This window comes from Peromyscus eremicus, chromosome 8b (assembly GCF_949786415.1).
Source record: "Peromyscus eremicus chromosome 8b, PerEre_H2_v1, whole genome shotgun sequence".
Taxonomy (NCBI): domain Eukaryota; kingdom Metazoa; phylum Chordata; class Mammalia; order Rodentia; family Cricetidae; genus Peromyscus; species Peromyscus eremicus.
In genome coordinates, this window is record NC_081424.1 from 11,158,017 (window position 1) to 11,180,191 (window position 22,175).

The 22,175-nt window shown below is 49.0% G+C and overlaps 1 protein-coding gene across 1 annotated transcript in view; it reads left to right on the forward strand.

The window, feature by feature from the left end:
- Positions 1–22,175, forward strand: part of LOC131918763 (uncharacterized) — a 168,831-nt gene that overhangs the window by 134,362 nt on the left and 12,294 nt on the right. The window contains 10 exon segments of the mRNA XM_059272965.1: positions 5,631–5,740; positions 12,495–12,644; positions 14,241–14,294; positions 15,117–15,284; positions 17,470–17,497; positions 17,500–17,621; positions 17,876–18,015; positions 18,232–18,235; positions 18,572–18,724; positions 20,633–20,909. Coding sequence (XP_059128948.1) covers positions 5,631–5,740; positions 12,495–12,644; positions 14,241–14,294; positions 15,117–15,284; positions 17,470–17,497; positions 17,500–17,621; positions 17,876–18,015; positions 18,232–18,235; positions 18,572–18,724; positions 20,633–20,909 — 1,206 coding nt within the window.

The following is a 22,175-nucleotide window of genomic DNA, read 5'->3' on the forward strand; positions in this document are numbered from 1 at the left end:
ATGAATTAGAAGGAGACCAGGGAGAGGTGTAGGAGAAGGTTTGGAGGGAGGAAAGGGAAGGAAGAAATGCTGTAATTATAACTTTTTAAAAATGACATGGAAAAAGATTAAATACCTATTACCAAGTGAAAGAAGCTGTTTTGAAAATACAGCCATGTATGATTCCAGCTATGTGACATGCTGAAAACATCAAAGTCACTGAGGCAGTAAAAAACAAAACAAAACAACAACAAAAACAGCGATTGCCAGGGCAGCCATGGTGGGTAGCAGGGACAGGCAGGAAAATGACTCTGCAATACTATAATGTCATTATGCATTTGTCACAACTCACTGAGTGTGGAACACCAAGTGTGAACCACATGACAGACTGCGACCCTCGGCTGCTGTGGCTGGAAGGTCACTGGGGATGACTGTGTCACCGATGCACAGTGTGGCTAGCAGAGGCTGTGTGCCTCGGAGGACAAGCAGTCTGCGGGTGCTCTGTACTTTGCCGTGAACTTGTAACTGCTTTTCCAAGTGTTCACTTTACATGCTGGGCTTAGTGGCTTGCACCTGCAATTCCAGTACTCCAAAGACAGAGGCAGGAGGATTGCAAGTTTGAGGCTATCATGGACTACATAGAAAGTGCCAGGACAGCCAGCCTGTCCTAAAAAAAAAAAAGATTTTAAAACACTACCTTGAAATTTTTGGGAAAACTCATTGAAAATGTAGTTGTTTGGGACAGATGACAGATTGGGCAAAATTGTGAAAATGTACAAAATAATGTATTTAGATTTTCATAATCTTTAACTGCTCTTTTTCTCAAGACAAATACACCTAGAAATTGTCATCCATACACCTTCCAGTTACATTTGCCAAAGCCTACAGACTGTGGGCTCAACAGGGAGCCACAGTGCATGCTGGGAACCGCATCGTATCTACAGAGGAGAAATGATCCAGCACCCATCCACGCTGGAGTGGACGCGTGCACAGGCCCACGCTCTGCGTGAGAGTGCGAGGAAATATTTGTAGCCTTGTGTACCTTAAGTAAAATGAAATGCAGCTAACACGGTCCCTCTGAAAGCCGTCCCGCTTTAGTTGGCTTCTCTGGATTGGCCACCCATCAGTCTTTCCCTCCAACACTGTGAACTGAACCTCAGATAAGTGCTCCACCCCTGACCTCCATCCCAACCCCTAACGCCAATTCCTTGGTTTTTTGATTTTGTTTTTTGTTGTTGTTGTTGTTGGTTTTTTTTGGTTTTTGGTTTTTTGTTTTGTTTTGTTTTGTTTTGTTTGTTTTTTTTTTTTGGTTTTTCAAGACAGGGTTTCTCTGTGTAGCTTTGGAGCCTGTCCTGGATCTCGCTCTGTAGACCAGGCTGGCCTCGAACTCACAGAGATCTGCCTGGCTCTGCCTCCAGAGTGCTGGGATTAAAGGCGTGCACCACCACGCCTGCTGCTTTTGTTTTTTGATTCTTGAGACAGGATCTCACTGTGTAGCCCAGGCTGTCCTTGAACTTGCTCTCCCTGAGCCTCTGAGTGAAAAGACTACAGGATTGGATACCATGCCTGGCTTGTTTCATGTCCAAGTAACTGTCATAGGTCGTTACTTTTCTCTTCCTTGTGGTACTAAGCCTGACAGCTCAAGGGGAAGTGGGCTCTTCCGGCTCACAGGCTGAGGGGTCATCCATCACGGCAGGCGTGCTACTGTGGCAGCAGGCAGAGGCCTCTGGTCACATTGCACCTAGAGTCAGGGAGCAGAGGGGAGGGGAGGGAGGGACAGGGAGGGAGGGAGGGAGAGAGAGGAACAGTGATGCTCTGCTTCACCCTCCCTTTCACTCAGCCTGTGGTCCCAGACCAGAGCATGCTGCCACCCACTCCTGCTGCCCACATTTAGAGTGGGTTTTCTCACCTCAATGAACCTAGTCTAGAAGCTTCCTGATGGACGTGCCCGGAGGTCTGCTCCTGGGGGATTCTAGGTCCCATCCAGCTGACAGTCAGTAGTAGGTAGGCACTGCAGTACGTTTGGAAAACTCAGGGAGAGGCTGGTGCAGATTTTCCCCCTAATCTAGACCCTAGACCGTTACTGTGTTGTTACTGCTATCCTGTCCGGAAAACAACACAGCGCTTGGGAAATTAGTATGTGGGGTAGCAGTTTGAAAACCACAGGAGGACAAGACTTGTTCTTACCTCCATGTGCCTTTCAAGCCCCGACTCTTTGGGCCCCTGGCTGTGGGGGCGGGGGGGGGGGGGGACGACTCTGCACCTGTGGGCCTTCAGCTTCCACTCTGTGTGGGTTAAGACCCAGGGACCACTGAACCAGCTCATGTGGGGGAAGTGTGGTGCTTCAGCCTAAGAACTTCAGAGAGAGGGAGAAAGGGGAAGTGATCTGGCCAACTCAAACTTTCCTTTAGTCCAGGGCAAGGGAGAGAGCAAAGATCATCACTTAACCTCAGGTGCTTCCCCCTCCCTCTGCTGAGCCTCTGTCAAGACTGTGGCTCCAAGCCTGGGGGATAGGGCAGTGGGTGGAGTACCTGCCGCACAGATGGGAATCGCCCGAACCATGGAAAGGTGGGTGCTGCCGCACGCCGTGAGCACAGCACACCCCTCCAGAAAGACAAACGCAAGCCTGGAGTTGACAATGGGAAAAAGCAAGCAAAATGCTTCAAACAAAATGCAAGGCAAGGAAGGACCAACACCTGAGTTATCCTCTGACCTCCATTCTGACCTGCATTTACATTCACCATAACACACACACACACACACACACACACACACACACATTCGTGTGCACAGACACACATGTGCACACACACACATTCGTGTGCACAGACACACATGTGCACACACACATATATACACACACACACACACATGCACAGAGAACATATCTCCTCCTGCTGCTTCATGTTGAAGACACCATGGCCACACACATGCACTGAAGACAGATGTAGAGACTGGATCCTCTTTGCCAGAAATTCCTTGGAAGATTCCTCTCCCTGGCTCCAGCCTGTAAGTCTCGGTGTGTCTTCATTTGAACTTGTGCGCAGGGAGAGAGCTGGAAAAGGCTTCTCCTTAGCGGTAACCAGAGATAAACCCCAAACTGGTCCCAAGCTAGAAGTGTGTGATGGACCTCTGCCCCGCAGCACCCCGGGAAAGGCATCCAAGCTGTTGTCTGGAAAGTTTTCCATGATAATCAGAGCTCTGTCTGTCCCATCAAAGCTCAGGCTTATTAAAGCGCTAAGCTTCTTAAGAAGCGCGAACTATGATTTGTAGGTTTATTATGCAAAGTAGCCATCTGTAGAAGAAATGTGGAATCCCATTTTCAAAATGAAGACTTCTGGGTCAACAGCACAGGCTGTAAATCCCATAGGTGCAGCCGTTTCTGAGCAGATGGTGGCGGATACTTGTTCTCTGATCATCCCGTGTATTTTGGAGTGTGTGGCAGGGACTCTCATCTGAGAGGAAGTGAGAAAAGCCAGAGCAGGCAGGGTCAACAGAGGAGTGGGGGGGGGGCTTGACTTCTCCAACATTTCCCCAGCTGCTAAGATTCCTTAGACCCAGTATAGAGTGACATCATCTGGCTTACGCTTTAAGTGTGTGTGTGTGTGTGTGTGTGTGTGTGTGTGTGTGTGTGTGTGTGTGTATCTACACGTGAGTACACACGCATGGGGAGCTAGGGGACAACCTCCAGTGTCATTCTTCAGAAACCTATTTGTTGAAGTAGGACCCCTCAGCCGGGCAGTGGTGGTGTACACCTTTATACCCAGCACTTGGGAACCAGAGGCAGGCGGATCTCTGTGAGTTCGAAGTCAGTCTGGTTTATACAGCAAGTTCCAGGACAGCCCGGCTGCACAGAAAAAAGAAAAGAAGAAGAAGAAGAAGAAGAAGAAGAAGAAGAAGAAGAAGAAGAAGAAGAAGAAGAAGAAGAAGAGAAAGAAAGAAAAAAAGAAAGAAAGAAAGAGAGAAAGAAAGAAAGAAAGAAAGAAAGAAAGAAAGAAAGAAAGAAGGAAAGAAGGAAAGAAGGAAAGAAAGAAGGAAGGAAGGAAAGAAAGAGAAAAAGAAAAAAAAAGAAAGAGAAGGAAATAGGATCCCTCACTAGCCTGGAGCTCACCAACCAGCTAAGCTCCATGGCCAGTGAGCCCCAGGGGTCTGTCTGCCTGTGTCTTCCCAGCAATGGGCTTACAAATCATGTTGCTACACCCGACCGGCTTTACAGGTGTTCTGAGGACAAAACTTACGTCCTTTCCTTGAAAGGTGAGGACTTGATTGCTAGTGCCATCTCTCAAACTGTCTTGAAAGTGGAAGCAGAAAAAATACGAGTGCTCGGATGCTGGGTATCTTCTGAGGCAGCAGGGATGGATCAGATGCCATGTGCAGAGGGAGCCATGTAGGGAGGGGACACTGGTAACTTGATTATGCCTAAATTAAGTTTTAAATGACCTTCAGAATGAAAAAGATGTTAATCCAAACTTGAGGTTATTATTATTATAAATTATTATTATTATAATTATTATTATAAACCAGCTGTGAGATGATGAGATGGCAGGTGAATGTATGAATACACAGTGTGCAGAGGCTGAGTCCTGGGGTGCAGGGAGTATGGAGGAGAAGGGGTCGGTGAAGACAGCTAGGACACAGAGCTGAGAAGAGAGCCAGGCTGGAGGTGTTCCGTGCCTTGAGAGGGGAGGCTTCCCCAAAGGGGACGTTATGAACTGGGCAGAATGCTAGGGCAGGTGAGTCAAGCCGTTGGCTTTAGAGGAAGTTGTAGGTATTTATAATAAAAATCCATTTCCCCAGACGTGTGGAAGTGAAAACCAGGCAAGTGGGTTGGAGGGATGGCGTGGCTTTCTGGGAATTCTGCTGTGAAAGGTGCAAAGAGACGAGGTGGTAAATGGTGAGAGGAGAATCGGGAGGAGCATTTCAGTAAAACGGGGAAAGACGGCATGCTGCTGGGAATGGGAAACTCTGGGGCTCTGAGGGGGTGGGCTCTTTTCTACCCACTGTTCTATGCCTTGCCATTTTCCCTTAATAACCCGAGGTCCTTGGTATTTGATCAATACCATCAAGCTCTTCCATCAATATTGGAAGAGTTTCTTCCTGTGAACAGTTGTGTACTACTCCGTTGGAGGGGTATGCCATAAGTGAAAATGATCCAAATGACAGACAGCCGCGTTTCCCACAACTTCTGCCACCATAAGCAACTTTGCTCTGAATAAGTTCGTGTAGGCATCAGCCATGCATCCTATGCATCAGCCATGTTGTTTCATGTTTACTTCTGATAGCTGCACTAGACTGAAATCGTCATTTAGACACAGGATATGAAGGAAGATAGACCTCATGAAAGGTGAATAGGAGCATAGCATTTCTTTCTGGGTTTTGTCTACAGTAACAGTATTGTTCACTGGTTTTCAGGAGGGCGTCCCCAAATATTTTTAAGAGCCTTGCTAGATATCTCCCTTACTCCATGTTCCAGAGGGTTCTATGTCCTGGACTGCCTCCTCCCCTTCCCCACTGGCATTTCAAAGTGGCAGATTGTTGGGTTGGCATCATTTGGGAGCTGTGGAGTCACGTCCTTGATGCCTGTCTGTGTTTTGTGATGCCTGTGCCAATCTGGTTTTTTGTTTGTTCGTTTGTTTTTGTTTTTTTCCTAGACCTTTGGAAACACCAAGTCATGAAAGAGAACTTTTCAGTTGTGAGACCCCAGATAGTTGAGCGATTTGTACAGAGATTAATGGAGAAGTCCCAAGACAACGGACCCGAGGTACGCATTCAAAATGAGCTGCTCTGCTTCCCTTTAAACAGTAACCCATGTGAGGAAGGCCGCCATTTTACATACCCTGGTGCTCTGCACTCTCCTCAAGGATGTGACTACTGAGGCTGAACCCCAAATGTCCACCACTCACTACCATTTTAGTATGAAAAAGCCCAATGTCTGCCCATTTTGGAGTAATCAGAAAATGATCATTGGCTAATCAAAAAAAAATTGATCTAATGTTTAAAGACAAACTTGGAACTTTTAAATGAGTTGATTTTTTAAGCAGTTTTCTATTGTTGGTTTGCTAGTATAAAACAATGAAAAAGAGGAAAACCAAAAAGACCTATAGTACACCTAACTAGGAAACATTTTTAAAAGTCTGCAGTTTGGGGGTGGGGGGAAGGCCAATAAAAGGCCTATAGCACCAAAAGGTAACATTTCATCCACACCCCCAATTTCCTCTCCAATGGAAGTGGTACCAATAATTTTATGTTTGTGTCCTTTCAGAAAAGATATCTGAACTCATATAACACCCTAAACTGTAATGTTCAACAGTATTTACCCTTGGCCAAAAGTGTTTGCTGAAATCGAAAGAATCCATTGAAAAGGCGAGATAAGAGAGCAAATACAAGTATTTGAACACCAGTTTCGGGGTCATTAATAAGTGCTTAACATAAAAATCACCTCCACCCAAGCATTAAAAAAAAAAATCTGTCCTGCCAGGCCTGGTGGTACACACCTGTGATCGGCACTCAGGAGGTCGAGGCAGGGAGACTGGAAGTTCCAGGCCAGGGGCTGGCAAGAGGGATCAGTAGGTAAAGGAGCTTGCAGCCAAACCTGGATGACCTGAGTTCCATCAGTGGGACCCACATGATGGAAGTGGAGAACCAACTCATAAACGTTGCCACATCTGACCCCCACACAACACCATGGCATGCTGACATGTATATGTGTGCATGTGGGCGTGTACACACTTGCCCCATACACACACGCACAAATAAATAATGGAAAGGTGGGGAAAAGAGTTCCGGGCCAGGGGCCAGGGAGATGGCCGAGTGAGTAAAGGTTCTTGTTACCAAGCCTGATGACCTGAGTTTGATCCCCAGAACCCGCACAGTGGTAGAAGAGCACTGGCTCCAGCAGGAGAAACGTACACATACTGGTTAGTTAGTCAGATAGGTAGATAGATAGATAGATAGATAGATAGATAGATAGATAGATGATAGATAGATGGATAGATAGATAGATAGATAGATAGAGGATAGATAGATAGATAGATAGATAGATAGATAGATGATAGATAGAGGATAGATAGATAGATAATAGATAGATAGATAGATAGATAGATAGATAGATAGATAGATAGATAGATAGATGATAGATAGAGGATAGATAGATAGATAGATAGATAGATAGATAGATAGATAGATGATAGATAGATAGATAGATGATAGATAGAGGATAGATTGATAGATAGATGATAGATAGATAGATAGATAGATAGATAGATAGATAGATAGATAGATAGATGATAGATAGAGGATAGATTGATAGATAGATGATAGATAGATAGATAGATAGATAGATAGATAGATAGATAGAGGAAAGGAAACAAGAATCCCAGGCCAGCCTGGGCTATACAGCAAGACTCTGTTTTTAAAAAATTAATAAATAAAATTTGAAACTTTAAAAAAAATCTGTATTGGCAAAATGTGCTCAATTTTTTATATTGTTTTCTTCAAGTTTACATTTTTTTCTTAAGTTTTTGGAAATGTTCCCATAAATTTTACAGTAAACACGTGGGTCCTTAATTATAAAGTAGAGAATTCCCAAGCGTGGTGGGGATGTAGTCCCCCCAGACTCAGCCATACACACATGCTCACGTAGCTTTCGTTTACACTGGAGCGTGTCCTGTATGCTGATGAACGGCCCTGTCTTCCAAGGGCAGAGATGTTTAAATCAAAACACAGTGGCTCACTTTAAGAAGGAAAGGTGTGGGGCTGGAGAGGTGGCTCAGGAGTTAAGCATGCTTGCTGCTCTTCCAGAGGACCCAGCTCCAGCTGCCAGCACCCACACCTGGCAACTTACAAATGCATTTACCTGTACGTGGGACACATAAACTGATGCAGGCACCCAAACATGTACATAAATAAAAAGAATGCACAGATCCTTAGCAATAAGAAAGGAAGGGCATTCTGACACGTGTTGCCACCTGATAAACCGTGAGGACACCTGTGAGGGCATGAAAAGGTTCTTGATTGTCAGGGACCCACAAGATTCAGACTCACAGGAGTCAGGGACAGAAAGGGCCAATCAGTGTCAGCGGGTACTGTTTCCATTTCGTAAGATGAAAAGAAATTTGTCCATGGGGTTGTGATGGTGCCACCGCTCTATATTTTGTGACAGTTAAAAGAATAAGTTTTATGATATGTAGATATAGAGTACATGCATACACACATACATACATACATGCATACACACATACATACATACATGCATACACACATACATACATACATGCATACACACATACATACATACATGCATACACACATACATACGTGAACTCCGGCTCACACACAGCTCTCTGCATGTGCCCTGTTGCTCACCCCATCACTGAGGATAAGGATCTTTGGCTTTTGGTGGGGGACGGGATGTTGTTTTCATTTTGAGACGGGAGCTCAATCTGTATGTAACCCTGGCTGGCCTCCGACCCGTCATCCTCTGCTTCCACCTCACCGCTGCTGGGATCACAGGCACCTCAGCTAAGGCTGACATCTTGTAGGGAAGAAATGTAGGATTCAAAGACACGACAAATCCCTAGCAGGTACATCTGCAACTCAGGAAATGCTTGGAGAGGTTGGTGACGCTCGGCTCCTCTCAAGTCCATGCCTGGTGGGCCACCGGTCCCTTCTGCTCACCGCAGGAACCAAGAGCTCCCTCACAACCAAACTGCCCGGCCCCAGGCAGCTTGTGTCTGGTCCAGCTGTTAGTAAGTTGTATTTGGCCTTCCCTGTACATCTTCACCGTAGATCCTCTGTCCCTGGAGACCCACAGATCGTGGGTTCTGCCCCTGATGGTGAGCCTCAGATATCCCAGGCCCCTTAGAACCATCGCTGTGGTGGGTGGAGTCCCTGCACCGTTCAGCAGGGATCTTGCTCCAGAAAACAAGTCCCAGTGGGTTCGTATCTGCTGGACCCTTTCCTCGGGTGCTGGGGCTCCACACCAGAACATGCAAACGGGGAAGCAGAGCTCTCCTGAGCCCCTTTACTGGTTTCTTCCACGCACAGTGGACCGGGCAGTGACCTGGGGTCCTCAGCCTACCAGCCCTCCCCTGTACAAGCCGCCCCTGTTCCTTTCCAAGGTCAGCAGGCACACGCTTGCCACTGTGGCCAGTCTCCTTTAAATCCTAGGCTGTCGGGGCAGCTCACGGTGACCTTGGCCTCAGTGTTTCTCTTGGAATACTGCCTGGAAGTGTGCTGGGCTGGGCAGCCGCAGCAGGCTGGGGCAGCGAGCTGTCCCCTGGAGCCCGCAGGTTGTACTCGGACACTGAGCTACTGCCCCATCATCGCGCTTGTTCTTGGTCAGTTTGGTCCATTCCGGGGACCTCTTGAGATCTTCACAGATGTGCATTTTCAGTATCTGGTTGCTCTTTCAGCCTGCCCTGAACTTCCTCTTCAAGCCATTAGTAGCGGTGAAGACAGGACAGTCCCCAAGGCCCAAAGCTGCCCACGCTAGACCTCCCAGGCTGTGCAGCTGTCTCAGAACAGAGCATCCATGCGCCAGGGGCATGCGCAGTCAGTCTGCCATCCGGCCATGTTCTCCCAGTCACCTTCTCGGGCATCCTGCTGGAAGCCCGGGATTCTGTCTGCTCGATTTCCTGAGAAAATCAGGTCAATCTGGCAGATTTCTGTTTTTAAACTCATGTTGGTGTCTAGACTCTTTCCAATTTCTAGAAAACCAGCCTCCATCCATCGCTGGGTTCTAATATCCCTCCCCCCCCCCCCCCCCCCCGCTTTGAGGCAGAGTTGGAGTTTATTAAAAAGAGGATTTTCAAATTTTTGAGTACAGTTTATTTATGGGGAGAAGACACACGGAGGCCAGAGGGAGGCTTCCTGATAGAGGTGTTGTTAGGGCTGAATCTTGAAGCACCCGGAGGAGCTGGTAAAATGAAGACAGGCATGGGACAAACACACCGGGGGGGGGGGGGGGACCATGCTGGAGCAGGGGACAGGGTTAGGTGCAACCCATGGGAGTCAGTCCCAGTAGGGACACATCAGCAGAGGTGGTGCTTGAGAAACCTCCAGAATACTTTCGTGCCTGATGCTAAACAAACTGTTTGTGTTGGGTGTGGTGGCACACGCCTATAAAGCCGCTGGAAGCAGAATAAGCCCTGGCACCGGCCGGGCCTCACCCAAGACTCTTGAAGAATCAGTGCACAGGGCAACCTACTGTTCTTGCTGCCAACACCATTGCCGTAGTCAGTTTCCAGCTTAAATGCTGCGCTGCTGCGGTGGAGCCGGTCCAGAGGAGGGTGGTGGTACTGGGAACATCTGGGCCCATGAGGGGAAGTGGGAGGGCGAAACCTGTTCCAGCTGCCTCTCCTGGAGCAGGAGGGACTTTCGGAGTCACCTGGAAGGTACGGGTGCAGCTGAGGGTTCCTGGCAGAGCCAGCAGAAGCCCCAGGGTCCAGCATCTGCTGTTCAAGAGGCTTTGTATGCTCCTCCCAGAAGGCTGAGCGTGGTGTGCAGGACCAAAGTGTACCTAAAGCCTTTCTTCCTCATCTGCCAGCTGCTGCACCCACCTCGGACATGCTCCTCCTCCCCACTTCCTCGTCCCCTCCCCCCACTTTCAGATCACTCTAAGACTATGCTTGAGCTGAGTTGGAGTGGATCCTTCTACCCAACCTGTTGCCCGCCCCCTCCCGTGGAGCCTCGTGAGAGAAAAGAGGTGCTTATGGGTCGAGTTCTGACAAGCCCCACCTCTATGGTGCCATCCAAACTCACAAGGGGTCCCTTGCTCCTGCTGAGGCAAACCTCTGCGATCTAGGGAGGCCATCTCAAGAATGTTCTGCCGGCCCATGTGTTCAGGGGCTATGGTGGCAAGAAGTCAGTCTGAGAGGCGATTGCCCTGCTAGAGAGCTGGTGGAGGCCCTGTTGGCTTGTGCTCACTCCCAGGCCAGGAAGGGGTGAGTCACTGGGGCTGGACTCCAGCGTGGCCTGAGGTGAGGTCACTGGCCACACCCTCGCTGACCTCCCAGCCTTGACATCTCATGGCTTCAGGTTTTCACCAAAGTCAAACCCGGGAGTTCCCTTCGCCGTTAATAAGCCCTTTCCTCACAAAGGAATCAGGGTTCTGAAGAGAGCTCCAGGACCCCTGGCATGGTGTCTTCCTGGTGCTCAATGCCCAAAGGTGCAGAGGGTAGCATGGGACGAGGTGACCCATCTTACCCCATCTACTGAAAGGGCCCTTTAAGGGCTGGGGGGAGGGTCCTGGAGAAGGAGTCCTAGCACTCTGGGCCACATAAGCAGAAGTTGTCCTCAGATTCCGTGGACCGTCTTCATTATATGCTTCCAGGCTGATACAATTGATGACTTTTTGAAAACATACCTTTTAGTATGTATGCTTTATGTAAAAATTATTTTAATGACATGTACCAATTGTGATTATATTAGAAAATAGAAATACAGGCCGGGCAGCAGTGGCGCATGCCTTTAATCCCAGCACTCGGGAGGCAGGAGGCAGAGGCAGGTGATCTCCGAGTTCCAGGCCAGCCTGGTCTACAGAGTGAGTTCTAGGACAGCCAGGGCTACACAGAGAAACCTTGTCTCAAAAAACAAAACAAAAACCCAGAAAAAAAAAAAAACAACAACAACAAGCAAACAAAAAAAAAAGAAAGGTAGAAAGAAAATAGAAATACAGGCTGGATGGATGGCTTAGCGCGGTGGTTCTTGACCTTCCTCATGCTGTGACCCTTTAATACAGTTCCTCATGTTATGGTGACCCCCAATCATAAAGTTATTTTTGTTGCTACTTCATAACTGTAATTTTGCTACTGTTATGAATCATAATGTACATATCTGTGTTTTCCGATGGTCTTAGGTGACCCCTGTGAAAAGGTCATTTACTCCCCAAAGGGGTCGAGACCCACGGGTTGAGAACCAGTGATGTAGACTTACATGGGTCTTCTCCGTCAACTGTGTTCTCCAGAGTGAAACTAGATCTTACCAGTGAGGCGAATACCCGTCGTGTGGCACAGACCAAGAGGCAGCTGTGGAGGGAGGGGACCAGGTGGAATTTGGGTGGACCAAGTGAAGAGTACTACCCTGACATGTTGGGGTGCTGAGGTACGAAGCTGGGGGTCATACCATGAGCTCTGACTGGGGAGCAGCTCTCCATAACTCACCATAGAACTCACAGTAGTCTCTGGACTGAAGTTCAAAGCTGGCCATCTAGCTTATTTTCCTTGAGAGTAGAGCTAAATTTGCATTCTAACAGTTTGTTACTTTGATTTATAACCTTTCATGTTTGAGTCACGTGACAGGTCGGCCTCCATTTCTTCTCTCGTCCCTGGCTCTGCAAATGTGCAGAGCGGAGCTAAGCGGGGGTTTTGCGGGACCTGAGCCGATCAAGATTTTGGTGTGGAGGGGAAATGAAAATGTGTCTACGAGCCAGAGCAACATGTCCCCTGAGCCCTGGCTTGGTGTGCCTGCCAGAACCCCTGGGGGAGCCGCCAAGAGAGACATGGCTGCCTTTTCAGATCTCTTTCAGGAGGGAGCACCTCGAAGCCTGCCTCCGCTCCCTGGGGTGTGATGTGATGGCAAGAGAACGCAGCAACTTCGAGACCTACTCCATGTGTTACGAGCATCTCCTGCAACATGCCAGGGAGAAACTCAGCCAGAGGGAGCAGGTGGGTGCCCAAGGACGCGGGCGCTGGGAAGGAGGAAGGGGGTGGGCATGGAGGCCTCAGGGCTACCTGGCATTGAAATCCTGAGCAGGTGAGGAGAGCTGTTCTTATGCCAAATCTGGGGGGGGGGAGTGCCCTCCACATTTCTTTCCCATTGGTTCATTTTCTCGGGCCAGGGCACATTCAGTTGCTAAGGTGATAGCACTAGCAGCACTGGGTTGTAGGCTGTAGAGGTTACCATGGGTACAAGGCATGACCAATCAATGGGGTGAGCCTTTGAGAAAGGTGTATAACTGCCTCCCCTCCCCAGAAAACACCAATCTCCTGGTCTATCAGAGGAGATATATATATATATATATATATATATATAAAATCTGTCTTCATATTATTGGTCAGTTTCAGTGGTGAGATCTTGTCTTAGGGTTTTATTGCTGTGAAGAGACACCATGACCACGGGAACTCTTATAGAGGAAATCATTTCACTGGGATGGCTTACATTTTGAGAAGTTTAGTCCATTATCATCATGGTGGGACATGGTGGCACGCAGGCAGACATGGTGTTGAGAAGGAGCTGAGAGTCCTACATCTTGACCCAAAAGCAACAGGAAGTGGTCTGAGTGTCACCCTGAATGAAGCTTGAGCAAAGGAGCCCTCAAAGCCCACCCACACAATGACATACTTCTTCCAACAAGGCCAGACCTCCTAATAAAGTCGCTCCCTATGAACTTATGGGGGTCAATTACATTCAAATTACCATAGACCGCCTTAAAACTAGGTCCTAGTACTCATGGGGCCTCCGAGTCACGCTGCCATAGAGTATACACTCTTTTGAAATAGGTTGTATCTTAGGAGCCTTATAATTTTATCTTATACTCAGGGGGAAAATACAAAGTAGTGTCCAAAAAATTGAATGAAGCATTAAAATATCAAATAGTGAGTCTTGGACTTGCTCACACTTGATGAATTCCCCATATTGAGCTCTGCATCATTGTAGAAGCCTGGAAGTCATGTTGTGGGTTTTTTTTTTTTAATTTGTGTGTGCACATGTGTTCATGTTCATGTGCATGTCATTTCTCAGAAACTATCACCTTATTTTTTAAGACATATTCTCTCACTGGAACCTGTAGCTTGCCAATTCAGCTTGGTTAGCTGGCCAGCAAGCTTCAGGGATCTCCCTGTCTCTGCTTTCCCAGAGCTGGGATTGCAAGCATGTTCCACCATACCTGGCTTGCATGTTATTTTTTTGATGTTTTGTTAGACACCCAAAGTTTAACTGCCCATGGTGGTGCAACCTTGTAACCCCAGGACTTGGGGGATAGAGACAGGAAGCTCAGAAGGTTAGGGTCACCCTCAGCCATATATATTAAGTTCAAGACCAGCCTGGCATACATGAGGGAGGGAAGGAGGAAGAGAGAGAAAGAGAGAGAAAGAAAGAGAGAGATCTCAAAGTCTAACAAGCTGCCAAGTACAGCCCAAGCTACTGGCAGGACCAGGGGCCCGAGGATCTTAGAATGAGGCTGTGTAAACACCAGCAGAAAGGATTTGCATGTGCACTGCAGAGCCTGTGTGTTGGACTGAGCCCCGCCTTCTCCTCCTCAGGAAGTAGACTTGCTTCGAAGAAGTCAAGATCCTACTGAAGACTGTGCTGGTCAGGTAGGTCAGTTCCATACTCTTAGTCTGCCGGAAGCTAGTGTTGCCTGCATCAATCCCGTCCAACCGTAGAGGCCCATGCAGGCACGCTCAAGGACTCTCTTGTCATTTTGTGTAAATGATCTTCCTAGGGGGCATTTTCCCCCTAGGGTTTTTCCTAAATTGTCTTTGTTATGTGTTGGGAGGGGGTGTTATTTGGCAGAGTTATGTGGGCATGCTTCTCTCTTTCTTTTTTTAAATGCCAGTTAGAGTGCATTTCAAAAATAAAGAGGCATTTGGTCAAGAGGTCAATGAGGGAAGGCCAGTGTGGAGATGAAGGTCGAGACAGTGGAAGGGCCCATCAGAAGTACTGTGCTTAAGTACCCGTTCTCTGGAGCTCATTCATTCATCATATTAAGAATGTTCACCAGGCAGTGGTGGCGCACGCTTTTAATCCCAGTTCTTGGGAGGCAGAGGCAGGTGAGTTTGAGGCCAGCCTGGGTTACAGAGTGAGTTCCAGGAAAGGCGCAAAGCTACACAGAGAAACCCTGTCTCAAAAACAACAACAACAACAACAACAAAACAATGTTCTATGCAGGATGAGTGCCTTTCACCTCAGCACTAGGGAGGCAGAGGCACATGAATGTTAGATGTTCTGACAGTACTCAGGACTACTGGTGAGCCAACCTGAGATTCTGCCTTCCACATCTCCACAGTAGGCCACTTGCCTTCATGAGACTGCAAAGGGAGACTGTACTAGTCTACATGGAACTATTCTGCCATGTGTAGCTCCTCCACTGCTACCCATACGTCATGTTGTATATTCCGCATTGTTTCTGGTACTAGCTTGCTGAGCTCAGTCATGACATGATCATGGAGATCACAGCTCTGAGAGCCCAGCTCACAGATCTGGAAGAGGAGACTCTGAATCTAAAACACCAGACTAGAAAAGAAGTCCAGGAGGAATACAGAGCGTTAGTGCAAGCTTTGTTTATGACCTGCTTACACATCAAGGTAAGTGTCTCACATCCGCAACGTGGGAAGCCCCATGGCTGCATACCAAGGGACCCATGGTGGAATGGCCTTTGAGGTACCAAGATATTCTTGAGCCCCCAAGATTTCAAGTGGGAAGGTTTTGTGTGGTTGGAGGCTTTGTTTGTTGAGACACGGTCTTGTTATGCAGTCCTGGCTGGCCTGGAACTTGCTATGTAGGGATCAAATGTGGGCCACCAGGCATGGTGACAAGCACCTTTACCAACTGAACCACGTCACCAGTCTGAGCTGTCATTATTCTTCTAGGACAGACACTGAGTTTTTGGAAAACTGAGTTTATGCCACACTCGAGATCTGTTGCTGGTGGAAAGAGGAGTCACCTTCCCTCCAACACCTATCACTGTTGTTTTAGTCGAGTGAGACACCCAAGCGGGTGAGCGAAGGACCTCAGAGTCATGCTTGAGCGGACAGAGCGGCAGCCTGAGAGCTGGCCGGGCAAGCAAGGAATTCGAACGAGTTTTCACAGATCCGGTTCACCTTCCACATGCCCTCTGCCTTCTCCCACATGTAGAGTCAGGGAGCTACCAACCTGTCAACCAAGGGTCTGCGGGACTCCCTTGTTACATCACTGTGGAAGCTAGTCACTGTAGAAAACTGAGCATCAGGGAGACAGGTGTCCTATGCCTAAAATGAGCCACCAGGGAGTTTGGTCACCCTGCCCTGCGGATTTCAGTACACCTCCACAATGCCCTAAGTCTACAGCTTTCTTTCCCAAGCTCTCTTCTGCACTACTGGATAATCTCTAGAGCCAGCCCCATTTAATCCATCACCTCCCTCCCCTCTACAGCCGGCCCCATTTAATCCATCACTTCCCTCCCCTCTAGAGCCAGCCCCACTTAATCCCTCCCCTCCCTCCCCTCTAGAGCCAGCCTCATTTAATCCCTCCCCTCCCTCCCCTCTAGAGCCAGCCCCATTTAATCCCTTACCTGCCTCTCCTCCCTGGGAGTTCCAGAACAGACTCCAGGGTTGTTTTATGAGCAGGAGACCCCGTTGATGCTCTGCCTTTGTCTTCCGGGGAATATTAGAGATTTCTTCTTACTTGCAAAATACAAATGCTTACAAATATTAAAAGATCAAATTCAAAACGGCCTAGTGCTGCAGGAGGAGTCTATGAAGGCCAGTCTTTCCCGAGCAATCACGCAGGCATAAAGAGATAAAAAGTGGACTCCCAGCTTCTCCCAGACTGAAGGAGTTCCACCAAACCCCCAGAAGCAGGGAATCTCTGTCCAGCTCCTTGGCCCCAAAGGCAATGTTCCCACTGGTAACCAGCAATCACGCTTCCTGACATAGTTTCTAACTGGGCACCGTCCTGCCTTCCTCTCTGGGGAAGAGGTTCAGAAATAAAAGGGTGCCCATACGCCCACTTCTCATCCCTGGGACTTGTCTGCTCAGGCTGCCACAACAAAACACCATTGACTAGGTGCTAAAGCCCAGATGTTTATTTTCTCACAGTTCTGGAAGCCAAGAGTCAGAGATCAGGGGAAGAGGGTGGATTGCTCCCTTCCTAGGGGACCAGAAGCTGCCTTCTCCCTGTAGAGAGAAAGACAAAGCTGATCCTCTGCTCTTACAGGGCACACTCTCCCTGGGATAGGGACCCCACCCCTATGACCTAGTTTTAACCTAGGTCTTCTATCACCAGCCATTTGAGGCTGGATAGGCAGTCTGGGAGGAGTCCCGACCGAGTTCACAGCACGGAGTCTGCAGTTATGCTTACAGAAGCGTCCTGTGTCATCATCAGCCATTAGGCACAGCCGTTGGGAACAGAACATCTCATACCCAGGTTTCCACTGGAGCCGAAGGAGGCGGCCAGTCCATCTTCTTCCTTCACTTATCTATAGTTAATGAAACTCCTCAGCAGTGGCTCATCTACAATGAGAGGCTCATTAGACTGTCTGTCACCTCCCTCGCGGCTCTACCCATTGTCCTTCTGGCTCAGCTTGCCTTGGTGTTGACAAGTAAGGCATGTTCTAGGACATGTGGTGGCCAAAAGATGAAGCCGTGCAGATTACGGACACCACTTAAGGGCCCCTACCGTGCCTGCCTGGTACTACGGAGGAAAACCGTCCGGCTGGAGGGCATTTTGATCCTGCCCTTCACGGGTGCACAGGCCCACGGTACTTCCCTGACCTGAGTCTGCAATTTTCAGGAGAAGCTGGATGAGAATCAGTTTCAGTTGATCAGAAAGTGTGTGAGCTCATCGGTGAGGTGAGAGCCGAAGGGATCGCCAATATCAAGCAGCTAAAGAAAACCTGGGGCTCTGCCAGACCTGACGAAGGAGCAGAAGAGCACGCAGCCAAAGTTCGTGACCTCACGCCGCGTTTCTCCCTAGCACCCAGCCCCCCCCATTGGCCCGCTTAGCATCCCGAAGGGGTCTCCCCAAAACACTGCAGCAGACATTTTAAAGGGACCCTGGGGCAGGGCTCCTTATGGTCATGTCTCATTTGGGAAGGCATGTTTCTGGTGTTAGCATCCGTTTCCTGGCGTTAGGAGTCCTGCCCTTCTGGGAAAAAGGACCGAGAGTGGCCGACTCTAAAAGCAAGCCCTCTTGGCAGGAGCAGCTGCGCCCCTTGGAGCAGGACCACAGCCGTACCCTGGCTGCTCTAGCGTGCAAAGCGAGGAGCCTGGGCCGCTGGCGCCTGGCCGTGCAGGAGGCTCGCCTCAGAGGTCAGCTGAGCAGGGGCAGAGAAGGTGAGTGTTGGAGAGAGGCCCCTCCCCGCCATACTCCTGCCTGAAGACTGGGCGCAGCTGCCCCGCTGGTGGCAGGTGGCCCGTGGCCCGGCCATGCTAAAGAATCTGGCAGTTGGCAATTGATCAACACCCCCCCTGCACACACCCACGAGAATAGGCAACCTTAGAGCCTTGGGAGAAATAGAAAACAGACAGGCAGAACCAGCCATGGAGATGAAAGAATGGTGCCTACGTGGGGGTAGGGGGTGGGGAGGTGTGTTTTAAGGGCTTGAGGCTACTAGCTTTGGATTTCGCCTGAGATAATCTGAGGGAAATCTGCTTTAGACACATCCAAAGTGAAGCACATTATCTGGAGTAGTTGGAAAGTTGCACTTTCTCGAAATCTGGAGTTACTGTGATCTGTGGCGTCATCCATAACTAAATTCACACAAGCAACGGCCAGCCAGAGCTCCAGTCCATGGGGAGTGTTAAGGAAGGGCCCACCGTGAGCTGTTAGCTAAGACTTGAGACTAAAACCATAGGAAAGAGGCTTACTTCCTGCCTCCTCCCCGTGTCTGCAGGAATCCACTCACAGAAAAAGAGAATGCTTGAGAACCAAGCTAATGGCAGCGCAAGAAGTGAATTTCCTTCAGCAGCAGCTGCTGGCCCTGCGGCAGGCCCTGGCCGGAGCTCAGACTGACAACAGGAAGCTGTGGCGGCAGCAGGACACCCAGGTATTTAGAGCCCCAGAGTTAGCCAGTCTGAGTGTGGCCATGAGAAGGGACACTATGGTACTGGAACAGTCACCAGAACCTCCTAGTATCTAGAGTCCCACTGTTTGAGAAACACTGGAGTCAGTTCCCAAAGAAACTCGGGACAAATGGCTTATTAACATATGAGGGCAGGTGCTCCCAGCATCACAAGTACCTGCTACAGAATCCCGGCTCCTCTCAGTAACACACACACACACACACACACACATACACACACACATACACCCATACACACACACCACACCACACACATACACCCATACACACCACACACACACACACACACACACACACACACACACCCCACACACACACAGACACCACACCACACACACACACACACACACACCACACCACACACATACACACACACACACACACACCACACCACACACATACACCCATACACACCACACACACACACACACACACACACCACACCACACCCATACACCCATACACATACACCACACCACACACATACACCCATACACACCACACACACACACACACACACACACACACCACCACACACATACACCCATACACACCACACACACACACAGACACCACACACACACACACACACACATCACACACACACACCACCACACACATACACCCATACACACCACACACACACACACACATCACACACACACCACACCACACACACACACACACACATCACATACACCACACACACACACACACACACACACACATCACACACATACCACACACACACACATCACACACACCACACACATCAAACACACCACACACACACACACACACACCACACACACACCACACACCACACACACACACACACACACACACACACACACACACACACAGAGTCCCTGATCTTCGCTTCCCTTCTCTTCCCCCAGCTTCCCCTCCCCCCTTGCTATAGAACCCAGCCATTTTGGCTATGTGGTCTCGCGGTTCTGGGCTCTCTGGTCTCGTGGCTCTCGGCTCTCTCGTGGTCCGCTCTCTTGCTCCCTGTCCCTTCTTTTCCTTTCTCGCTCTCCTCCTTCCCCTCTCCTATCAAGGCCCTGTCCAGTCTTCTGGACATGTGCAGGCTACTGCTTTTCTCTCTCTGCTCAGGGGCTCTTCCAGATGCCTCTGGCTGTCCTGTCCCTCACATCCACAATAAAACGCTTCCCCTCAACTACCTAGGAGCGGTCACGTCCTCTTCATTCATCGGAACACAGACAAATTGCAAATTGGCCCTACACTTTTCTTCCTCTTCCTCCTCGCCCACTTTCACTTTTTCTTTGCTTTGTTGAGATCATCTGACTCCATAGCTTCTGCTAGCTCAGGACAAGCTCAGTGCCCTTTTCTTTCTCTAACTAGCTTCCCAGAGATGTTTTGAGAGCGAAGATGAAGCTCCCTTCCACACTAATGCTTCAGTGGAGTGCCCTGGCCTGCTCAGAGTTGAACCCAACCACTGCTGGTCCTCAGGAGAAAGGCTTTATGGCAATGCAAATGTAGCTTGTGGTTAATTTGAGTATTTGGTGGATAGGTAATTAGCGTGAATATCATCATCCGATGTTTGGATGTGGAGAAACTCAATTTCTTGACCTGATAATGTTCTGGAGGGGCATTAGCACATCCTGGCTTTCGTCATAGTTTGTTGTGGGTTCTTGGTTCCTCTGACTGAGGTCTCAGGGGGTCGAAGTAGAAGCGCCAGGTGAGACAAGATCCTAGGGTTCCTGCTGCTTACCAGCCCGGGGCCAGACAGTCAGGCTCTGGTCCCCAGAGCCCAAGAAGCATGGCTGTTACGTCACCCGGCCTCAGCTGCGTCTGCTGCCCGCTGCTGCTGATCGCTCTCTTTCTTGCCTCGGCCCTCCCTTGCTGCAGGCTCAGCTGCTGAGGGAGTTGGGACACAGAGTGACTCAAGACTCTGTCACTCGGCAGCGGGTGGAGAGCATAAAAACATCTGGCCTGGAGAAGCTCCTGGAAGACGTGGAGCAGAAGGAGCACCAGCTGCAGCTCCTGACAGACGAGGCCGAGCGGCTTCTAGACTGGGCCAGCTGCGGTGGAGGAAGATGGGCAGGGGACCTGCAGCAGGTGAGGCCTGCGCAGCGCAGCCCGGGGGCTGTGGAGCCCGCGGACCTGGGGAGCCTCTCCACCCAGTGTCTGCTCTCCAGGCCTCTCTGCTACCCTCACAGCAGGCTCGCCTGCTCTGTCAGCTCTAGGCACACCAGGAAATGGTTCTGTACACCACCCTGGGGCAACGGCTTACACTTCACTGTTCCAGGCTCATTAGAATTCCAGTGCCCTCGTGACATCCCCGAAAAACAGGTTTCCACAACTCTAACCTTTGAACTGGGGCCTTTTAGAAAATTATGAGCCATAATCTGGGAAAGGAGCAAGTATCTGAAAGCTGTAATAAGAGGTTTTTATTCGAGTGTTTCTAGAAATGCAGAGATAAACATGAAAAGTAAAAGTGGTTTGCAGACATAGTTTTTATAACTCTACCCCCTAAGGGAAATAGAAAAGGCTTATTATAATGCAGGTATGGATTAATTCAAGCCCCAATAAGCAGACTAGAGAAGGTAATTCAATAAAACCTGACGCAGAAGGTGCTTTACACATATCCACGGGTGAATAAAGCCTTTATTCATTCACTAGAGATAACAAAAGATAGAAAAGCAATTTTAAAATTAAATTGAATTATTATTGGTCAAAGGTTTCAAGGGCTCCAGGAGAATTAATCTGAATTGAGGGAACGCTAGACAAAATATTTTGAAGGGACTGGAGGTGAGCTGCGGCAGAGTAAAAGAAAATTAGAATTCCACATTTATGAACTAGGCATGGTGGCTCATGTCTAGAGTTTACACCAGGGACACTGAGGCAGGGGAATTGCCATGAGTTTGAAGTCAATCTAAGCTACACAGAATGCCAACAAAAAACTTATATTTTGAGACTTGGTTCTGGTCAAGTGATGGACAGTTCTATTGGGACTGACTTTCGCTGACACTTACAGAGGAGCTCAGTGAGAAGTCCCTGGGCTTCTCCACCCCAAGTGACAATTCTCAGCCAGCAAAAGGCCACCAAGAGCCCCCCCACACACACACACCCACACACACACCCCACCACGGTCCATGGCCAGCAGTGGCTTCCTTGGCCTGTCCCTAACCCATCTCATCTGCGTGTTTTTATCAGAGGGCCTCTCTCTATAATAATCTCAGGAGGTTCAGGGTTCCAGGGAGCTTGCTTCAGGCAGGCATCTGATAATAACCTTTTGGGTAACTCAGGAGGTTGCATCAGCCCAGGCAGCTACTTTTTCTCCCAAAGTTAGAAAAAAAAATGATCCAGGTACTAACCTCATAATGAGTATTAATTAAAATTCTGCTGCCAAACCAGGAGGTCGTGGCACACACCTTTAATCCCAGCACAC